The sequence below is a fragment of the Rhipicephalus sanguineus genome, chromosome 8, assembly GCF_013339695.2.
Source record: "Rhipicephalus sanguineus isolate Rsan-2018 chromosome 8, BIME_Rsan_1.4, whole genome shotgun sequence".
Classification (NCBI taxonomy): domain Eukaryota; kingdom Metazoa; phylum Arthropoda; class Arachnida; order Ixodida; family Ixodidae; genus Rhipicephalus; species Rhipicephalus sanguineus.
Genome location: NC_051183.1, coordinates 59183875 through 59200217, shown reverse-complemented (window position 1 = coordinate 59200217; position 16343 = coordinate 59183875). Strand labels below are relative to the sequence as shown.

At 49.0% G+C, this 16343-nt stretch overlaps 1 protein-coding gene and 1 non-coding gene across 2 annotated transcripts; both read right to left on the bottom strand.

Annotated features, from left to right (window-relative positions):
• Nucleotides 1–2115: 2115 nt before the first annotated feature.
• Trnal-cag (transfer RNA leucine (anticodon CAG)) lies at nucleotides 2116–2199 on the bottom strand. Its single transcript has one exon. It is a non-coding gene; the product is annotated as a tRNA-Leu (tRNA).
• An 11268-nt stretch (nucleotides 2200–13467) lies between these two features.
• Nucleotides 13468–15945, bottom strand: LOC119402765 (neprilysin-1). The gene has a single exon (XM_037669842.2). The coding sequence runs from the start codon at nucleotides 15943–15945 to the stop codon at nucleotides 13486–13488; it is 2460 nt and encodes an 819-aa protein (XP_037525770.2). The 3' UTR covers nucleotides 13468–13485.
• Nucleotides 15946–16343: the final 398 nt, after the last annotated feature.

Sequence of the window (16343 nt, the reverse complement as noted above, 5' to 3'; positions counted from 1 at the left end):
CTTATTCTGAGCTCCGCTGAAATTGAGCTACATCTCCTAAGCACTAAACCCGAACTGACGAGCTCCGATGAGCTACGAACTTGCAAACAGCACTGAGGCATGTTCAGTGAAAGCTTTCGATGCTTGGAGTGCATATATACCGCCTGTTACGCAAGCCATTTTGTTCGAATGACTTAAATATAGCTGAAAAGATTCATCTATCACCAATTTGAAGGTTCGCCTCTGCATACTCGGCTGCTTGTCCGCACCGGAAGATTATGCATGCCCTGTAAGTGGCCGCAGGCGCGATGTGCGACTATACTGACACTTTTTTTTTTGGTAGCGGGAAATAGGCAGCAAATGCAAGAAAACTTATTACACAGATGAAGGCTGAATGAAAGACAAAGGCTTTTTCCCCTGCCTGTCCTGCATAGAGTGCGTGTTTATCGGATATCAAGTACGTCAGACTTCGGACATCTATGGGCATACGTCAGCATAGTAACAGACCTTGCCCAGCTAGGCTGATCGCTCTTTAAATTACGTTTGTCGAACGCAGCAGCTGTTACATCTACCGTGGATCGACTCTTAAGCCTGAAATCTTGCCGAATCGAAGTCTGAATGTTGTCACCCCTTTGAAGTTTCCACAGAAACTTATGTGACTAATTGAGAGAGCTTATTTTTTGTGACGATGACGAACTTCGGGACGTTCTCGAGTTTTGCGAATTTGACTTGTTTTCAACCGGAATAATACAAACTTGTCAGGTTTAGTTCTTGCTCACATTTGAACATGGCGTAAGTGTCCTGTGTTTCTAACAGCTAACCAATTCCAAGCGGTCTCTGCCGAAATCTATGACGTCACTGGAAGCTGGTGCCGCAGTTCAAACGTGGTGGCGCCAGTGAAATAACAGCAATTCTAATCCACGCCAGCTCTGCTCACGCTTCCAGACTTTTGAAAAAAAAAAAATCCAGCGTACGACTCTGTCTTGATTTCGCATCTCTATCTGTTTTTGTGAACAATAGTTTAGATGCTGGTTTCACCACGTCGAAAGTGGACGCACAGCTGCAAACTCTGGGTAAAGTGGTACACCCGATTTAGGTCAGTAAAAACTCAGTAGGACAATCATATAATTTTCATTTACTGGAAAAATTCTAGCTACGGTATGGTCGTCTTACAGAGTTGCTCAACGATTATGAAGTTGCTCAACAATCCTATGCCGTAGGCGTCGGACCTACGACATAGGATTGGTGTAATTGTGAATTGCAAAATTTCGCTGCAAATTGAGTTTAAACGCGGATAACAGTTTAGAAGAAACGTAAATAATCGAATGCGATGACAACGTGCGGTTAATTCTTTCCTGCCAATCTCGCCAATCACATTCGTAATCTTCTGATCTTATAGGTTTTGCGTACAACAGGCTGTCTGTGAAAATGGTTTACATATACCACCAATGTAACAGCCAAGCGGGCATTCCAGGTTCTAAGCTAGAACGAAAACGCGACACGCAGTCGTGAGGCGGTCACGTTTTTCACCAGTCACCAAAGTGTGTGGTGTTGTCTTTTGACTTTCTTGTCTTGATAACGGGGAATGATGAAAGTATAAGCGAGCATGTTGCGACACTCGCTTCAAGTTTGGAGCACCTGGAAACTGCGACTTTCGAAGTTATGGATCGAGAAGATTTTCATCCCCTGCAGATGGAACTGCAAAAAGCGATAACCTTACAGCTTGCCTCGCCAGTCTCTTGTACAATCGTACAATCACTCACTGCCTGACTTACAGATAATGTAGGGGTCAGGAACATTGACCTTTCCTATATAATACGCAGCAACTGTAGCGTTACCTCACCTACCTTCGAAAGCATGAGATTTGTTTTGTGGTCGACCTCGTCAGATTCTAAACTGCAGCTAAAATCTGCGGTGAAGTTATTACGCAGATAGCACGCTGTGTGGTGATCCATTTTGTGCGAAGTATTTCTGGGCTAATTCACTGGAAATAGTGCGCAGCGTCTAGTTGGGATGACTACGAAAGCATCGCGATGCCAGATGGATATGCAGATACGTATAACTTCTAGGTGAGTCGAATAAGGTATCGCTTGAACAAAAGGAAAAAAAAAAGCTGACAAGTAGAAAAACGAAATTTGTCAGAAGTGGGATTCGAACCCACGCCCGGAAGACCGGACTGCGACCTGAACGCAGCGCGCTGGACCGCTCGGCCACCCTGACAGTGCTTCCTATTGTCACGTCGCTTCAGAGGTCCAGGCAGGGTTTATTTAACGTATAGTAACAGGGCTCTTGCCAGACGCGTCGGTTGAGCTTGTTCGCCAAAAGGGACAGCGCGCGCACTTCTTCCTTTCGTGGCCTGTGCCTCTGCCTTTGCGTATAACCCACTACTACAGGTGGCATTATTCCCTCCTCCGCGAAAAAGAGCATCGGCTCGATGCTGCAAGGTAGTTGTAAGAGAGAAAAAAAAAACAAAGCAGCTTACACAACGCGAATGGACAATGGTGAAATGTTACGCGCGCAGTCAATGAACGGTGAGGCGATGCTAGTGGCACAAATAAAGGAAACAAAAAAAATGAACGGTAGGAAAATTATGAACGCGCAAAATAAGGCTTCATGCGCACGACATGAACTATGTCGGAGCTCGGTTGTCTTCGTTGTGTTCTAGTTGACGACGCAGTGTCCGGAACCACTTCGTAGTTTACGTCGCTCACGCGGCGTAACACCTTATACGGACCGAAGTATCTGCTCAGCAACTTTTCGGAGAGGCCACGGCGACGAACAGGGGTCCACACCCAAACTTTGTCTCCTGGACTGTAGGATAAGTCTCTGTGGCGGACGTTGTAGCGTCGTGCATCTGCCTGTTGCTGCAGACCGATGTGCAGTCGTGCAAGCTGGCGAGCTTCCTCTGCACGCTCTGCAAATTCTTCGGCGTCAGTTGTTAACTGGTCAGCGTCTTGACAAGGAAGCATAGCGTCCAACATCGTCTGAACCTCGCGACCGTAGAGAAGGCGAAATGGTGTGAATCGCGTTGTCTCTTGCACGGCGGTGTTATAAGCGAACGTCACGTAAGGTAAAATCCGATCCCATGTTTTGTGTTTGACGTCGATATACATGGAGATCATGTCTGTGACGGTCTTATTTAACCGCTCCGTAAGTCCGTTGCTCTGCGGATGGTAGGCAGTCGTCTTTCGATGTTTAGTGTTGCTTAATCGAAAAACTTCATCCATGAGCTGCGCAGTGAACGCTGTGCCTCTATCGGTTATGACTGCAGAGGGAGCACCGTGACGCAGTACGACGTGGCACATGAAGAACTGTGCTACCTCGGAAGCCGTGGCTCGTGGGACCGCCTCCGTCTCGGCATACCGTGTGAGATAGTCAGTTGCGACAATCACCCATTTGTTGCCGTCGGTAGACAGAGGAAAAGGGCCGAGAAGGTCCATGCCAACTTGGTCAAATGGCTTATGAGGAGGGTCAATTGGTTGAAGTAGTCCAGCCGGCTTACGGGATGATGTCTTCCGGCGCTGGCATTCACGACAGCCTTGGACGTACTGCTTGACGCTTGCCGAAAGTCCGGGCCAATAGTAAGTCTCGCCTACTCTAGCGAGGGTTCGTGAGTAGCCTAGGTGGCCAGATGTGGGCTCGTCATGACAAGCGAAGAGGACGTCGTCCCGCATGTCCCTTGGAACCACGAGGAGGTAAGCACGGCTCGTAGAACGAGTGTTTTTCTTGTACAGGACATTGTCTCGGAGGCAGAATGATGTCAACACGCGGGATAGATGGCGTGGTATAACTGCGCTACGACCCTCTAAATAATCGATGACCGGTCGAATTTCTTCATCGTCTCGCTGCCGTCTGCTCAAGTCCGATGAGCTAAGGGCGCCCAGGAAACCGTCATCGTCCTCTGCTTCTTGGTTGACGAGATGAATGGGTGCACGCGACAGTGTATCAGCGTCTTCGTGCTTCCGGCCAGACTTATAGACGATGGTTACATCAAATTCCTGTAGGCGCAAGCTCCACCGGGCCAGTCGTCCTGAGGGATCACGTATGTTTGCCAACCAGCACAGGGCATGGTGGTCTGTCACCACTTTGAATGGACGACCATAGAGGTAAGGGCGAAACTTGGTGATCGCCCATACGACTGCGAGGCATTCTTTCTCTGTGGTCGAGTAATTCGCCTCGGCATGGGACAGGGAGCGGCTGGCATAGGCTATTACTCTCTCCTCTCCGTGTTGATGCTGGACGAGCACTGCGCCGAGGCCGATGTTGCTGGCGTCAGTATGCACCTCGGTGTCAGCATCATCGTCAAAATGTGCAAGAACGGGTGCTGACTGCATGCGCTGTCGTAGTTCGGCAAAAGCAGCCTGTTGCTCGTTATCCCAAAGAAATGGCGTGTCGTCTCTTGTAAGGCGAGTCAAGGGTTCCGCTATCTTGGAAAAGCCTTTTATAAACCGTCGATAATAGGCGCACAAGCCCAGGAAGCGCCGGACAGCCTTCTTGTCGGTAGGAGCCGGAAATGTTGCTACAGCGGTAAGCTTGTCAGGATCGGGTCGGACTCCTCTGGCGCTCACTACATGGCCGAGGAACTTGAGCTCTTCATAACCAAAGTGACACTTTTCTGGTTTGAGTGTGAGATCTGCCGATCGAATAGCCTCTAGGACACTACGCAGGCGGTGGAGATGTTGCTCGAACGTTTCCGAAAAGACGACTACATCGTCGAGGTACACGAGACAAGTCTGCCACTTCAGTCCAGAAAGTACAGTGTCCATCATTCGCTGGAAAGTTGCCGGTGCTGAACACAAACCGAAAGGAAGTACTCGAAATTCATAGAGGCCGTCGGGGGTCACAAATGCCGTTTTCTCGCGGTCCCTCTCGTCTACCTCGATCTGCCAATACCCGCTTTTTAAATCCAGGGAGGAAAAATATTGGGCACGGCGTAGCCTATCTAATGAGTCGTCGATACGTGGCAGCGGGTACACGTCTTTTTTAGTCACGTTGTTCAACTTCCGGTAGTCGACGCAAAAACGTAGCGTTCCGTCTTTCTTTTTGACTAGGACGACCGGAGATGACCACGCGCTGTTGGAAGGTTCGATGATGCCGTCGTCAAGCATTTCTCGGACTTGCGTTCGAATCGCTTCGCGTTCTTTTGTTGACACGCGGTAAGGTTGCTGGTGTATCGGGCGTGCGTCGTCGTAAGTAATTATCCTGTGCCGAGTGATGGAAGTCTGGCGCACCTTAGAAGAACTGGCGAAGCATGACTGGAATTCAAGCAAGAGCCTCCGCAGTGCTGTCCGATTATCGGACGACAGGTCAGAATTTATATCGATATTGGCCAGTGACGTATCTGCGGGCTCGACTGCCTCAGATGTGAAGCAGTTCCGAACGTTTGCTATTTCGTCTGCAAACGCTAACGAAGTGCCGCGCAAAAGGTGTCGATGTTCGTTACTGAAATTCGTAACAAGCAGTTGAGATCGGCCATTACGAAGCCATATGATACTCCGAGCCGCACAAACACCTTTTGTCAGCAGGTGTTCGAGGTTACTTTCTGCGAGCGCTTCACCATTTCGTAATCCACAGCATGTGACGTCGACTATGACACTGGCTCGTGGCGGGAGCGTTACACTGTCGGCAGAAACGCGAAGAACGTCGGCACGCCGTTGATCGTCCTGCCCGTCGATTGCTCGGTCGACTGAGAAAGTGATACGACACTCTTGGAGATCAATAACAGCCCCATACTCTTGCAGGAAGTCGACACCAAGAATGACGTCGCGGGAACATTCACGTAGCACAAGGCAACTTGCTACGAAGGTAGAACCGCAAATCCGAACTCTAATCGTGCAGGTTCCCAGCGGAGTGACGACGTGGCCACCAGCCGTTCGGATCTGCGAGCCATGCCAGGGCGTGATTACCTTCTTCAAAAGTGTGGCCATTTTCCCGCTTAATATCGAATAGTCAGCCCCGGTATCCACTAAAGCATTAACCGCATAACCGTCAATCAGCACCGGTATATCGAGAGAACGCCGGCCATCCCGTTGAATCGTATCTGCACCCTTTCTTGTTTGCGTCGATCGGAGGTCTTCAGCACGTCGACTGCCAGCGACCTCGCCTCCAAAGGTCGCTTTAGTTAGTTTTCCCGGCGGGGACTGGGGGACCGAGCGCCAGCATATCGCTGGGGCGGAGATGAAAATCGCCTCGGCGACGGTGAGCGCGACTGCCGCCCGGCAGGCGGTGGCACGCGCTGCTGAGCCAGGTAGTCCTCAATGTCCCGGGGTCGCTGGCCATACCGGGGAGGCGGCGAATATGCAGAAAAGCCCCGCAGTCCGAGGCGCCGGTATGGGCACTGGCGGTACAGATGATCTGCTTCACCGCAGTGGAAGCACAGAGGCCGGTGATCTGGAGTGCGCCACACATCGGATTTCCGAGGGGACGGGCGTCTATCGTCGATGTAATGTACTGGTTGTTCCGAACGATGTGCGACAGGACCGGCGTAAACGAAAGGTGGCGATGTACGTGTATCTTCGCAATACTGTAGCTGCTGCGCCGACTGGAGGGAAACCGTGGGAGGTGCATGTACGAATAGCGGGGGAGAGGAAGCAGGGCGCTTCAAGGCTTCCGCGTAGGTCGGACGGCGGTATTCAGTCGGCACTGCCGTGGTGTTATCGAGAGTCACAGGATCCCGGAGGGCCTGGTGTAACTCGTCCTTTATGATGCTTGCAATGGAGCTCACCGTAGGTAGGGGTGGTGCGGCAGCCTTTTGCAGCTCCTCGCGTACTACAGAGCGAATGAGTTCTCGCAGATACTCGGTGTTGCTCCCGATAGCCGTGAAAACCTGAGCATCGGACGTACTGTTGACTTGCCGCTCGTACAGGGTGGACCGATGCTGAAGCATCTTTTCCATTGTGACGGCCTCGGATAAGAACTCAGCGACCGTCTTCGGAGGGCTCCGTACAAGACCAGCGAAAAGCTGCTCCTTGACTCCTCGCATCAGATGCCGCAACTTCTTCTCCTCCGCCATTCTTGGATCAGCTCGTCTGAACAGGCGCGTCATATCTTCGACATAGGTCGTCACAGTTTCGTTGGGCATCTGGATGCGGGCCTGTATCGCTCGTTCCGCTCGCTCGTGGCGATCAGCACTGGTGTAAGTGTCTAGCAGCCGACGGCAGAATTCGCGCCACGACGTCAGCTGTTCCTCGCGGTTCTGGTACCACGTACGTGCTCCGTCCTCCAAGTAGAAGTACACACGTCGTAGTTTCGCTGCGTCGTCCCATTCGTTCAAGGCAGCCACGCGCTCGAAGTCGACCAACCAGTCTTCGACGTCTTCGAGCACGGTGCCATGGAATGGCGTCGGAACTTGTGGGCTCTCAAGTGTGTAGCGATTCACCATCGTGCTTTCCGTACCGTTTGGGGTGGTTTGAACGGAAGTGCTGGTCATACCGCTCGAAGTGGTACGCACCGTAACGTCCGCTTCGGCTTCGGGAGGCAATCCCCTGATCCTGCGGCTGGCCCGATGCACGGGAGTGTTGACTGGCACTGGGCTTGTGGTGCGACTTCCAGGAGGGGTCTGCAACATTCGTGAGGGCTACCCCGCACCTCCACCACTTGTCACGTCGCTTCAGAGGTCCAGGCAGGGTTTATTTAACGTATAGTAACAGGGCTCTTGCCAGACGCGTCGGTTGAGCTTGTTCGCCAAAAGGGACAGCGCGCGCACTTCTTCCTTTCGTGGCCTGTGCCTCTGCCTTTGCGTATAACCCACTACTACAGGTGGCACTATGTTGCTACAGGGAATTGAAGTTGAAATGTAGTTGCACCAATAACAGAAAAGTTAATAATAAGGTGTTTGCAAAAATAAGTCAAAGACACGAAACCTTTCACAAGTGTCACTAGAGAGTTGATATATTCCACGCGTTCGAATGATTTCCTCCCAGAAGGTGTTTTTTGTTCTTCGCTGTGATTGGCCGTCCTTACCTGCATTATTTCTCTAAATACTAAGGGATGCTTGGCGTCTTGGGACATATATTACAGATTGTTGAAAAAGCTAAAAACTATTGTAATTGCTTTACCGATTGTTCTGACTGTTGTGAAGCAGCGTTCTTTATGTATATTCTGTAGTGGAAGTTGTCAAAAAGTCTTCCAAATGAACTCTACCATTTTAAAATAAACCTTGACATGACAAAAGGCACGACGTTTCCGGTATGACCCTATTTTTTTGGCTCGCATAATCTCTGGCAAATATGATATTCGGTTTTTTTTGTCGCCCACCGTATTGATAGGATTGAAAGCTGTGTTGGCTGTGATGACTCCAACATGTTTAATGGTTCACAATAACAATGGAAAAAAGATCGCGATGTTTGATCTGAAAGACCTCCGTAGTAAAGGGCACCCCTGATTAAACTTAATCACCTGGGGTATTTTGACGAGCGTATAAATCAAAGTACACGGGCGTATTTGGATTTCTTTCTCGTCGAATTCCGGCCGCCGTGGCAGGGATCGAACCCAGTACCTCGATCTGAGCCGTGGCGGCTACATTGCAGCAGTAGGCCAGCGGGACGGACGACCTGGGAAGAGGAATCTCGGAGGTTAGCTCCAACTGTAGATAAAAAAAAAGATATATATTTCTTTTTATGCAAGGATGACTACGTGGCTATGGATTTGTTTATTAGATTTGTCATCACTAATTAAGTTTTAAATTTTCATTTACTGTCATTATTATTCTCCCATTACCACCAGTCTCGCATTATTTCACGCACTGGATTTATGACACTCTCGTAAGGAAATTATATAATCATAGCGCATGACTGCTTTAAATTACCGACCTGCGTGTCGCGAAAGTAGCGAAACATCGCAGTGGCGATACTTCCAGGAATAAGTGAAAGCCTTGACAATAGTGATGATGCCAGTGGTTCTGTAAGGAGTGACGTCACTGTCACGTCTTCTTGACGTCATACTGGCATGAATACAGATGGTGAAAGAGGCCGGGTGTAATACACTTGTTAAAGATGATGTTGCTTTTGCAAGAAAACTTGAGAAACTCGATGGCAGCGAAAGCTTGCGGAGACTGTTTCCACCAAATGGACAGCGGCAACTTCATATCAGACCTTGATGCAGTTTTGATGGTTTCTGATGCAGTAAAACCCCTGGCCATTGCACTGGCGTAGCCAGGGGAGTGGTGGTCGTGGGTTGGGGGGTTCAGCTGAAATTTTTCAATTTTTTATGTTTATATATACACGCACACGTACAAACACATGCACGAACATTCATAAAGAGTAGTTGACTGCTCCCCCCCTCTCCTGAAAAAAAACTGGCTACACCACTACGACATTGTGGTGTTGGCAGACACTGGCGAAACACCATCGAATCAATACATCTGAAGGTAACATCTTAATGAGTAGCATCCTCTTATTACCGTGAGATTATTGTATTGTTTTTGTTGTGCCATGTTAGAGTGACGCGTAGCCTGGAAAGAAACTGCCACCACAGCTAGAAGTTACTACTTAGTTATGCAAGGAAAACGGTTGGCTACTGATGCCTTGGCTACAGGAAGTAGCGCACTCTGTATCTGCCGTGCATCTTGTGGTACGCTTAAACGACATAACATTAGAGAACGTGATGACTTCGCGCTCCGCTTGTATACGCTTTATATGACGCTCACAACTACAAAATTTGGCTGCGTTGTTCATAACAGTGTACGTAGTTCGCAGAATTACCCTTCAAGGTGTAATTAACGTACATCGTGGGAAGTAATATCAACGTCATATCATCTCGAACGCACCTTTGTTCGAATTCCTGCAAGAAACTTTACAAAGCGTTTCTGTTGTCGTAGTTTCCATTTATCGAAGAACAGGAAGGCTGACAGACCAGGTACCAGGGCTGGGCAAAGATATTATGAAATTGTATCGCGATACGATACAAGATACTCAGGCAAAAGGTATTGGAGATACAGATGCAAGATACTGCCGCAATAATTATATCCGATACGATACTTGGCAATTGTATCTTAAGATACATCTATACATTCTCAAATTTGTTATTATAAAAGCATATAATGTAGCAGCAAACGCCTATCCACGAAAATGTCTGCTCGAAAATTTCTTTACTGTGACCTATTTTGTTTCACTTGAATGAAATGTCTGTTATTATCTCAAAAGTTTTGCCCTTCTTGCTCAAAGTGAACTAGTTTCCTTCAAAAACAACCTATTGGTGCTTGTTTTAGCTTCTTCACAGGACAACTCTTTATACACTTCGCTGACAACGGTTCTTGCTTGTCATTTTTGCATTTGATAGGAGTCGCTGCTCAGCTTGCCGACCAGCTAGCGGGTTGCCATATAATCACAATAACGTCAATATGAAGCATTCGCACGACGGCGCAAATACCGGTGTGGACTTTTACCTTGTCCGTAAAAGGAGGTTTGCACAATACCGTATATCCGAACAGGCGTACAGCAGCAACAACGCTGGTAACGGCTTTTTTTTTTTTCGGGGGTTGTATACGGGGTTTGAGACCGTTCGCTAGCGGCCCGGCCGGCACACATGACCGTCTCCGTCCCATTTGTTTTTATTTTCTAAACAAGTATGTTCGTGAGCTACACAGACATGAATGGTCTCAAGCATTTCTTTCGTGAGGAATATGTGGTCACCATGTGCTGAAACATAAAACCTTGGAACAAAAAATCTACATTTCAATCCGCGTCCAGATTTCACTCGTTGTGTACATGGGTATCGATGTTTCTCGAATCCTGACTCCAAATCCCCTTCAGAAATGACCTATATATGAGATATAGGAAAGGCTTCCTTTAAAATGGCAAAGACATTTTGTTCAAATTCTCTCCGACCCCCCCCCCCCCCCCATCTTCATTGTCCCGGCCCTTGGAGCCAAATTTCGCGACTACGGCCCACCTGCTATAAGCTGAGTTCGGGACCCCTGGTGTATACGTAGATGACGTAAAACTGCAATGAATTTCCATGATTCTACTTAGCTGCTGGCGTAAGGGATTCTTTGTTGATATGCTCACTAACCTGCAATCTTTTAGCAATTTTTCTTCAACGAGAGAACATGTGCAACACAGAAATGTCTCAGACGTATTGTATAGTTGCACAAAGCGTCGCAGGACACTGCCGCTATTCGAACTATTGCCGCTTATAGCTCCCATTTCCTCCTCTCTAGCTTTCCTCCCCCCTCTCCCCTTCCCCAGTGCAGGGTAGTCAACCGGGATCAGCCCTGGTTAACCTCTCCGCCTTTCTTTTATTCTTATTGTCTCTCTTATTACTTGGCGATTAGTAATAGGAAAAATATTTAAGACTGCCTAAAACAGGAAAACAAATATCAGTAAAATAGAGAGGTGGTTTTGTATCAAACATTCACATTGAATGAGTACAGAAACAGAATACAGACGGCGCCCTTAATAGCTATGAGCATGAAGGATCGTCAACTTACCTGTTGAGACAATAGAAAATTCAGTGTCTACGGGAAACTGCCTCAAACGGCTCGTTGGGACGCTCATGAGTAAAACGGTGCATCCAGTAAAACAACTTTTCTCGAATCCTCTTCCTAACATCTTTAGGATGGCTTTAGGATTCCATTCTTATAATGCAAACTCAATTTCGCTATTTTCTTAAGTGGTAAGCAGAATATTTTGTACTGTATATTCAAGGCACTCCCACATAATAATATATTTGTTTTCAAAATCGCCTTGGCAACGTGTAAATGGGTAAACAGTAGTAGAAATATAAAGCAGACAGTTAGAAGAATAAAGCAGAGATCTTATTCTGGGAATGCGTTACAAAAGACCTACTGCAGTGACCAGACCAGAAAAACAGTACAGAGACCTAGGTAATGTATGTGATGCAAAATGACAGCCAAGAAAGCACTTGTGCTAATAAACAAATTATGATTTCATGAATTCTTTGAATAAATATAGATGGAAGTGAAAAACACGGTACGCCAAAATATTTTCCGTTAGGTAAACGCTTGCTATCTTAGTTCTAGCATCGGTACCAGCGGTGCTAAAGTTGTCAGAACCTTATTTGCATATAAGCTAATTCATTGCACGCAAGTCAAACTTAAATCCACGACATCCTTCAAATCGCTGATATGTAAAATCCACGCGACGCAAAGCAACACCATTCTTGCACGCATCACATTTCGTTACGGAGCAAGACGCAAGAGAACCTTCAATAACAACACTGTAACAACATCAGAATTTGCGCGATAGACGCCGCACGCAGTGGAGTACGCGGCGCATGTACAGTAGCTAAGAGCAAGTGTCACGGCTGGTTGCAGGGGCGTAGTAAAGGGGGGGGGGGAGGGGAGGGGTTGGGGGAGGTTCAAACCCCCCCCCCCGAAAATTCTCAATTATGCTTGCGTATATATACACGCACACATACAAACGCACGCACGAACATACATAACGTATGGTTGAACCCCCCCACCCCGAAAAAAATTTCTGGCTACGCCCTTGGCTAGTTGGTTGGTTGTTCCTGGAGGAATGGCACAACCCACCACGGAGGATCGGCCACGAATCGTGCGGCAGTAGGATTTGTGAATGGGAAAAAAAAGGATAAATCTAAAGAGATGATTTGTAGGTAAGCGAAAATATTATTTGTGTTTGCGGTTTCCCAATTGAATGCTAAAGAGATAGATAAAAAAGGAAGAGAAAGAGCGATTTAAATAAAAGAATTACATAAATAATTAACGATAAATGAAATAAATAAGTATGTACTAGAAATATTAGCATGGCAGTCTTTTTGATTCTTTTATATAGTTAAATACCGCCTCACATATGTCCCTGTTGCAGTGCCCTAGTGCCGACGTCCCCAGGGAGAGTAATGCCGTTACGGAAAGCTCAAGCCCAAGTTTTCGGAAAGGAGGTTCGAGAAATCTTTGCCTTAGATATTATTAGCGCAACTAAAAAGAAAAGAAATCGAGAGAACAAAAGGTGCGTGGGCTGGGCGTAGACGTCCGCGTGCTTGTCTTCTTCATTTTATACCCTCACTGGATGACTCTGGCGTAAAAATAAAATAACGCCACTGCCCTTAGACTTATTCAGATGGCTTAGTGGCACCAGTACCAGCTTGAGAAGCGGAGCTTGGTCAGCAATTATTGTTTCGCACGGTTGTGTTGCGATAGAAGTATCTTGTACCTTAAGATACACGATACTATATGGAATGTATCGGAATTACAAATACAGATTCTCGTCTTTCGAGACGTATCGCGATACAGATACAAGATACCCATAGAGTATCTAAGACAGTATCTAAGATACATGTATCTTCGATACTGCCCAGCACTGCCAGGTACCATTAGGCAAAAGAAAAAGAATTCAAGTTGCTTCTGCTGAACAATCACAGGTCGCATTCCACGTTTGTACAGGAATGTCTTGTAGATATCTGCGGTGAAAGTGAACTGCTGCCTACCACATGACACTGTTTGCACCCTTTCGTACCCTCACCAGGGTCACCGACAAATTTTTGGTGAAATGCGCTCGTGTATGGTAAGCTGGAGCGATGTCAAGTTCACCAGACCGTGCACTTGCGAGTAGGGTTCATGGGTGAGCCTAAGGGGCAGTTGAACGCCGTCGAGAACCTCGCAAAGTTCTTGAGCGGAATGTTCACTCGCAGTTTGCCGGGTATTTCACCAAACATGAGCTTACGTTTCCAGACTTCGCTGTTAGGATTGTCGCATAGTCCCACGGCGTAGAGAATGAAGAACAGCTGATTCATGCCGAGCTGTCGCCCGTCCACCGTGATCTTCAGTTTGTCCGCGCCATCCTGAGACATCAGTGTTTTCATGTACATGTCAAACAGCGGTCCAATGACGGCGTTGTCCGCGATGTTATCCTCCAGTCTTAGCCGTGCCTCGAAGTTGTCGCCGATGAGGTCGGCAATGTCGACGTAGTATTGGTCGTGGAAGCAGAGCTCCAACTGCGAGAACTTGCTCATCTCGTCGGGGTTCCACCACGTGGCCACTGCGAGGTTGTGGTCCACCGTGGATCCGCGCCTGTCCACTGCCCCGAACATGCCTCGGAAGATTTCAGTGAGAACCACCGGGAAGAGTACTGGGTCGATGTTCTTGGTGATGTCATTGAGGAAGGCGATGTTGGCGTGTGGGATGAAGAGCACGTTACGACCGAAGAAGTACTCATGCCCCGGTGAAAGAGCTGTGTGGTCGTACCTGGCGTCAAAGTCCTCCTTCGGAGGCCTGGTCTCCCAGTAGACGTTCATGGTTCCGGCTTGCAGCTCGCGGAAGCTTTCCACTAAGTGGCTTGTATCCAAGGGCTGAGCGTTGAAGTTGTAGTAGCTTGCGATGGCGTTGATGTCGTCCGTGCTGCCCAGGAAAATGATGCGCATGTTCTCGAGCTTGTCGACGCCAGTACCGATGGCCGAACGGTCTAGCCACGACGAAGATGAGAGGAGGCGATCGCTCATGCTGCTCTTGAGCTGCACTTCGAGGTTCGACATGCTGTAGTCATAGTGCTTCAAAAGCAGCGTGGAGTTGCTCTTGCTGAAAGTCATTCGGCCAAAGAAGCGCATGCCGTGCTTGTACAGACGTTCGAGCAGATGCATGCATGCCTGACGACGGTCTGGTACGAACTCTAGGTAGTTGTCGTGGCTCAAGCGCAGAAGAGGGCTAGCTGACTTGACTAGCAGTGGGGAAACGTGTACAACCATACGGTAGCCCACGTAGTTCAAAAGGGTGACAATGTCCGTTTCGTTGAGTATGCGGGCCAGCTTGATGACGTAGTCGTGGTTCATAACAGCCACCGTCCTGTCGTTATCGAACGTCTCTATATCTTGAAACAAGATATTGAGGTAAGCTTTCCAGTCCCAATTTCCCTGGTGGTCGAGCTGTCCGATGCTCTTGATTCTGTGCGCGAATTCGACGAAGCGGGGCGCCGACATGACGTGGTGGAGCTTCGTCTCGAGGGCGCCTATAGCTTCCGCTTGCTCCGCAACGTCTTGCGTCTTGTCGAGAAGCGACAACGCGAGCGCTATCTTTTGAGTGAAGTTACTCGGCGGCTCATCGGGGTACGCGAGGTTGTACCTCTTCAGCGTTAGGCTAGGCACGTCGATGTGGACCGTGTACGTGCGGTCGTCTTCGAATGGCTTCCGAAGGAACACCCTGGCGAAAGGGAAAACGCCGAGGTCTCGGTCCACGAAAGCCGACACGGCGACGATGTTCGAACCCCGCGGAGCCCTCTTGTAGGGCCAGTTTCCAAGGTTATACTCTTCCAGGAGACCTCGCAGGGACGTCAGGTTCTTGTCATCCTTCTCCTCAGATTGACACTTTGGCAGCAGAGAGATGGCCTGGTGGAGGAAGACGCCAGGATACCTGTGGTAAAGCTCTTCGTTCTCGCTGAGGTAGTCCCGGAAGAACCTCTCAATGTCCATCATCATCATGCCCGCCGTTCGCTCCCTGAACGCCCTGGACTGGAGGCTCAGGCCTCGCGACGCCCATTGGCGGGAGCAGACATGTCCGTAGAAGTCGACGCATGGGTTGATGGCTGTGTCGAGTCGGCCCTGAAGGTAGTTCTCGACCCAGGTACAGACGTCACTCCCACAGCTGGACCGTGTCGACGGAACTTTCCTTTCCTGCATGACCAGGTACCGGCTGTCGACCTCGTGTAGCGGGCCGCTGTCGTTGGCGACTGTCGCGTTGCCCCGCAGCCTCAGGAACGCCGCGGAGTGTTTCAGGAGCGCCATCACGGCATCGCCCGCGTGCATCTTGTAGGCGGTGGTGGCCACACCGGCAATAGTCAGGAGCACGAGCAAGCTACAGACGGCCATGTACGGCAGGTGTGTGGACGAGCCGGGTACCTGCATTGGCGACTGCGACCGTGTTTGGACAGTCGTGCATTCGGAGTCCAACGGCGACGCCGGGCCCGGCAGTTCTTCGGAGCGCGAGCAAGTCGGGAGAGGCTGCTCTCCGTGGTCGTCCTGCACGTCGACGTCTCGGTCCTCGGCAACCACAGACATCGCAGCGTTATGATGCCGTCGATCTCGGCTGATGCTTCTTCTTCTTCTGTGGCTTGCGGTTGCGCGCGCCGCCACGTGACAGTTGATGTTGACGATGGCGTCAGAAATTTTGGCACGTACAAAGCATGAAAGATCAACCGGGAATCGGGACGTCGTGTACGAAAAAAGGATTTGTGGGACTTAAGCTTTCGAGGAAAGGTACGAAACGAATAAGTTGCTGCTCATTTTTATAATGCTAACGGGAGCACAGACGAAAGCCTATGCTCTCACAAGACTCATTAAATTACTCCAATGTTCTCAGTCCACTGCAATGTTGGTTCTGTAAAGGCGTTTATTGGACGGTACCAAGAAGGGACGGTACTCGGCGACGATGCACAAAGGCGACAGTCAAGACGGAG